This window comes from Cariama cristata, unplaced genomic scaffold (assembly GCF_000690535.1).
Source record: "Cariama cristata isolate BGI_N322 unplaced genomic scaffold, ASM69053v1 scaffold6564, whole genome shotgun sequence".
NCBI classification, from domain to species: Eukaryota; Metazoa; Chordata; class Aves; order Cariamiformes; family Cariamidae; genus Cariama; species Cariama cristata.
The window spans coordinates 34,150-40,535 of NW_009611135.1; the positions used below are offsets into that span (position 1 = coordinate 34,150).

The 6,386-nt window shown below is 37.8% G+C and overlaps 1 protein-coding gene across 1 annotated transcript in view; it reads right to left on the minus strand.

Annotated features, from left to right (window-relative positions):
• The window catches only part of GATB (glutamyl-tRNA(Gln) amidotransferase, subunit B), a gene marked incomplete at its 5' end in the record, with an annotated part of 38,626 nt that extends 33,403 nt beyond the window's left edge, over positions 1-5,223 (minus strand). Inside the window, 2 exons of the mRNA XM_009698124.1 lie at positions 4,412-4,562; positions 5,163-5,223. Coding sequence (XP_009696426.1) covers positions 4,412-4,562; positions 5,163-5,223 — 212 coding nt within the window. The remainder of the gene's footprint in view (positions 1-4,411; positions 4,563-5,162) is intronic.
• Between the last annotated feature and the right edge of the window lie 1,163 nt (positions 5,224-6,386).

The following is a 6,386-nucleotide window of genomic DNA, read 5'->3' on the forward strand; positions in this document are numbered from 1 at the left end:
GCAGGAATGTCAAAACAAAACTGAAATCATAAGTTGGTAAAGCAGCTGTTGCAATCCCCAGATCTAACAGATATAGGATATCAAAAAATCTAGTTTCAAGCTGTAAAGTATAAATTCTGGTCTCATATGCTGTTTCTGTTCCAGTGTGTATAGCTGACAGACAGATTCACCAAAATCTCACAAACTTCTTGGTGCCTTTAAAAGCAAATGCATCAGGTATATTCTGTGTATTAATAACATCTAAAATTCATCAAAGTCTGATTATCTACCACCCAAGACACCTGGAAAAACACTGGGTATCTGCCACTGCCAAGGAAGGATGCAGTGTCAATACGGGAAGGGGAATTAAAGCACCCTTTACGCCCCCAAACTGGGTACGATCCCTGTTATCTCCCTGGGCAGCCATCTCAACAGCACAGCACTGCAGGGTGGGGAAGGCAACAGCAGGGTACCCGCACTCTCTGCTACTGGCGCAGTGTTGCAGTGACATTCCGCAGCTTTGGAGAAGCCAGAGTCTGGAGTTTTAAGTTGCCAGCGGTGCAATACTAGAAGGAACAAGGGCTAATAGCTGTTCTAGCCCTGCTTTCTTCCATGAAAAGGTGTATCTGGTTGCCCGACTGTCATTATACAGGTGAGAGAGATACAGTAGGACCCAAATACTTCCTTCTAACACTATTTACAGAGGGAAAACTAAAGGAATTTAAAACAAGATGACATGAAAATCTCAGTACAGGATAGCAGCAACGAATGAGTTGTCAAGCCCTCAAGGATGTCCAGTAGAACAGGAAAAAACTGTATATTCAGATAAAATCATGCATCTCACATGATACTCTACAGCAGTGTTCAACACAGATCTTACTCTGTTTCGTGAGGTCAGAAGGTATTTGCCTTTTCTTCATTAGAGAGATTGCTTGATCATTACCAAGCATTTCTGAAAATTCTATCTTAAAAAAAGATAAAACAGATGCTGTTCACACTGTGAAGAGAATTAAATTCAAATGCATGAGAAGGTGTCAAAAATTTCAAAATACTTAAGACTCTAAGGCTAACATTCATTCAAATCTTATTAATTTAAACCTTGGTTATGTAAATCCTAGATTATTTCTTAGTATATTTGCCTACAAAGAAATAGGATCAGACTTTCACTTTAGTCATGCAGAGGACAAACCTAAAATGTGTATCTTTTCATATGATTAGCAACAAAGACTGTAAGCACAGACACAAAGGTTTTAGCCTTTAGCTGCTAGATCTACCATCTTATTTCTGTAGCTGAGCTATAATTAACCTTTAGTCAGCCATCTCAATCATGAGAATAGATAATCACGGATTCTCTTTCTGTGAGCCCAGTCTTATCTTTATAAACCTTTATAAAGATTCTCAGAATTTTCAAAAAGGGTAAATCAGACTGGGAGTGCAACCACCTTTGTGGATCCTCAGAAGAATTTTAGATCAATCTGCAGGTATGATACACTACATGCCACCACGTGCAGTGTAAAACTTTCTTTATAACAGGTCCTCTAAAGACACCAAGCTAAGATCATTGCCAAGTCCATTCACCAGCTAAAAAAAACCCAGGCCTTTGCACGTTTCATTACATGAAATGTAATGTATGTAGTAATACGTAGTCCCAAGGAAAGGAGATCCTTACAGTAATTTGAGCCAGATGCTATCTGGTCTAGTGGCGACGGGCTCCATCGCAACAGGGCACAAAAAGTGCGCGGAGTAGCTTGCGATGCACTGCCCAATCTCAACACTTCTAAAGCTACTTTTTTAATCAATGCTCTGCCACATAATTTTTTCTGTCTCATGCTGAACAACAGTGCACCTGCATAGCTGTTCTTGCCCGTAGCTGTCTCTCAGAGGCACATTATGAGAGCAGCACAGCGAAATGGCCATGACACTAACACTACGCTGGTCCTCCTAAGGCCTACTTGCAGCAGAAGCATAAAATATGCTGTATTACAGTACAGGAAGAAAATATGAAGACGAAAGATGGAGGAGGGCTGAACACATTCTTCTAGTTTCCCCACTCCCGTGCAGAGCACAGCAAAGGCTCACGCCCACACTCATTAGTGCCGCAGAAATGGATAGCAACCAGAAAGGCTCCCTTTAGCATCATTCTTTCTGATCCCGTTGTGAAGCAGCAAATACTAGCGTGGCTGTCTATCACAACCATCTCATGCTCCCACAGTAAATTTAAATCCCTGTGACACTGAAAACTGCCCCTATAGTTCTCAGTTTATAACAGCAGTTATTCTCTGCTACAGAGAGCTCAACTACTATATTAAAACTTTGCTCCTATTTTTTTCGTTGCTCAACAAAACACGCATCAAAAGGAAAAGCCAAATATTTACCTTCTAAAGAGACTTATTAGGCAATAATCTTAACATTTGTTAAAATACTGCTTTGCTCTTTTTTTACAAATACTTGGAAATTTTAAAAAACTACCTTCCATCTTTCAAAATCCACCAAAATCCAATTCTACTTCAGATACTATTGCCATATACGAACACATACAGTTATTTTAAGAAAATAAGACAAACTGTTTGATTCCAGAACAAACATTAGTCTCTAACACTAATTCCTGTGCAGCAAGTGGAACAGGAAAATAAAACTATGACTACTGACTGGATTTTGTACCACATCCTAACACGCAAGAACATGCATTTTGTAACATTCACTTTCAATTCTACTTTCACCAGTACTACAGTGAGAAAAATCTTTCTTTTCTTTGTATAGATAAAAGCAGCTGATAGAAGCTAACGTAACATCATTACTTTTAAATTAACCTAACCATCCTGCATTTTCCTTCTCAGGTGCAGTTATGTTCTCTGCCAAAGCCCACATGTATTGGGGTTTTCCCACAAAGGTCACACCAAGCCTCATTTCTGAAGCACTTTAACAGAGGAAAAAGCAAAAAACCCCTCCCAGATAAATAGTAACATACATAAAAATGAAAGTCTTCATAAACACTTGTTTTTGTTCATTCAAGAACAGTTTTTAACTTGACTGAAGATAAGTGTTAGACAATTTACAAGGACGTCTGTGCATTAACAGAACATAAAGTAGAAGGTCTAAAACCAAAATCTTGAACCCTTTTAAATGTTGTGACTATTAACTCCGTAACCTAGCCCTGCCTCCAAATGAAAGGAACTCATTTTCCATGTTTAAGTCTAACTAGATTCTTCTAAAAGCAAACGATTGCATAAGATTCCCATTCTCTCCAGAAAGTTTTCAAAATTTCCATATAGTTCGATCTGAAACTCAGCCCTGAATTGCCAGCGAGACCAGAGGGAAGTACAAATTCTATCAGCATCTAAACTTCACTTCCTTAGGTTTCAAGACCTTTGCATATAGAGAATGAATATATCAACTCATTTATCTTTTTAAGGATCACACAGCATATATCGAGATCCTAAATATCCAGCCATAAGTTAATTGTCAATTTCAGAATATTATTTCAGGCTGTATTACAGTGCTGAAAAGCTTTTAATAGATTAAAAAAATATACTGCAACTATATTTCAAACCTCCACTCTAATAAATATACTCAGTGGAACACTTTTGCATTAAATAATTTGAACCCATTATAGTCTCTGCATGCTTGTTGCATGAGGCAATGCTAAGTCTATTCCATATTTATTTTCACTGTAGAGTAAAAGCTTGTTATACTTTTTAATTATTATTTTTATATTACACTTGTTAGATACCCAGAGAGTTCTACAGCAGTACTGTCATAGCCATCACAAAGTCATAATTAAGCTGTGACTTCAAAAATTTATTTCGTTGTCATTAATAAATCTCATTGCTAAGTTCCAGCTAGCTATTCTGACTTATTAGTCCATAATGTCTCACATAGATTACTTTGTTTTTCGTGGTTGTTAAATAATTGGTTTGCTCTGGAAATAGGAATGGTTGACACTTTCCTAAATCAGAGTCTTTCTACTTAGGAAGCAAAGTACCTCCATAGCGAGACATTCCAAATGGCAAATGACAGCTACATAAACAAACATATGGCAAAGTAACATCAAACGGCAGCTCAGAAATCTCAGATGTTCTTGTCTCGTAGGATTTTAAGTATCTCTCATATCCAAGGAATTTCTTGTGCAGCATACTACCCAAATACACCCTCTCTGGCCTCAGAGAAATACCGCAATTCATTCAACATGTTGAAGAGACACTCCTTAGTTTTTCCCTTTGCAGAGGATATCAAGTATCTGTAGTGATAACTAGCGAGTGAGTAAACTGAAAAGAAACAGTACTATGCATCTCATGTTATCAAACAACCAGAAAATAGAAAAATATGTAAAAGTAGTTCTATAGTCACATCTTGGGAAGAACAAAATATTAGAAACATACTCAAAGTTGTCTGACATTGTTCCCGATATAAATTAAGTTGAAGCATAACTTACTGGTAAAGTTCCTGGTAAAGAAGCATCAAAGAAAGATACCAAAGAGTTAGGAGGTGCTGCAAACTGGACTTGGGAACCAGAGAAAAGTTTTGAGCTGGAACTGATCTGTGCATGAATCTCCAGACCCACAACTGCTACCCATGGAGTAAGACTGAAAAGGAAAGAGGAGAATGGAAATACCATTTAAACATAGATGACATTAAACCCAATAAACATCTAAAAATACAAGAATTAAGAACTTCTAATTTATTCTTTTAGCAATAATTATAATAAAAAAATTGTAAATGATGTTGTAAATATAGCTACAGTGTAATGGCAAAAGTTGTGCTGCAATACTGGGGAATCGAGACTGACAAGATGTACAGAGGGGACTGTATAGCCAAGTGTCTTCACTATATACAGAAAAGAACGCCATAAAAAAGAAATGTAATGGTCTGAAACGTAACTTTTCCTCACATGAGAAATCTCAGCAAAATTAATGGGACAAACTTGCATGCTGGATGAACCCTAATTTGGTATCTCATGAAAATCACAAAATCATCATAAATATCAATTACTTCTCAGGTAGTTTGATAAATCTCCAACAGACAGGTGGCATAATAAATTATGTATTCTTTGTCAGCTAGTCACTTGCATGCTGGGAAAGGTGGCTCTCCAGAGCAGTGCTAGTAGCACATTAGCATAAACATTAGTAATCTCGTAATAGAGAAATCATCATTTCAACTAGAGAGCTACTGCTTTCTGAACATACTCCACAGAAAAAAGCTCCTCCATATCATCTAAAAAGTAATTGCAGTTCTCACATCCATAACCTTTATATGGACAAGAGAAAAAGGTCACCTTTACAGTATGAATTGTTTGACAGTTTCTGTAAGTAATTATCTGGCCTTGTACAAATGAAGTGGCAAAAATAATATTTCAGTGATGAAATCACATTTCTACGGCAGAATACTTCAGCAGTGTAAGTACCCAGATAGCTACAGGAGATGAGCTAGCTATTGAAAAACATCAAACAAATATATCAAGTACAGTGTTCCTTCCAAAGGTGAACATAACGCATTGCCAAGATTCTAGCTTTCTGTCTGCCCTCCAACAGCTGAGGACATCCCTACAAACACCAAACTAGTGATGCAGATGCCACTTACATTGCTGCATTAGGAATATTATCATAAAGGACTGAGGTTCAGATGTTTAAAGGGGCTAACACATTTTCCTTTACTGAAACATAGTATTGTCTTTGGTTTCAACTAATCATAAAAGTATCTCAAGGTCTAGAAAAAAAAGTTGGTTTTTTTTTTCATTTTGTAGGCCAATTTATTTCAGCATTTCCTGCATTCTTTAGAAATGCATCCCCACCACATCATGGCATTAAAAATTACATCAGGCCTTGCTTAATCAGTGTGTTGTCTTACATTCAGATAAAAAGATACGCGCATCAGTCAGTCCTCCAGTCCTACTAACACCACCAATGAGAAACCTGGAGTTTCTTGCCATGTTTGTTCAAGGTTTATGTTTATTTGTGTCTCTAAAGAATCAGCAGCATACTTCTGCCGGCGCTTGCGTAATTTCACTTAGGTGATCAGTTGTGCAGAGAGAAACCCAAATCTCACCAGAGAACATAAAAGCCTGTACAGGCCATAAAATTCAGTTGCGGCAGGAATAAAAAGCTCCATTCCAGACACACTGTCACAGTTTCACCTTTCTCCACTGAAGAGAAAACTTCCTTTGGACCAGAATTACTCTTAAAAAAATACTTATGAAAACTGGTCCAGCCCTTGCTGGATAAACATCCTCTGAACACATGAATGCTAACACTCTCTAATTTGCCTGCATTGTGGGGGAATCTTATCAGAGCCAAACGTGTCAAAGGCACACAGCCCTGCTGAGAAGACAACACTGGTTTGGGTTTTTTGGGATGGGAGGTGTGAGACAAACGCGTGCTGAAAAGCTGCTGCCAGCCATCAGCAAGCTGCAG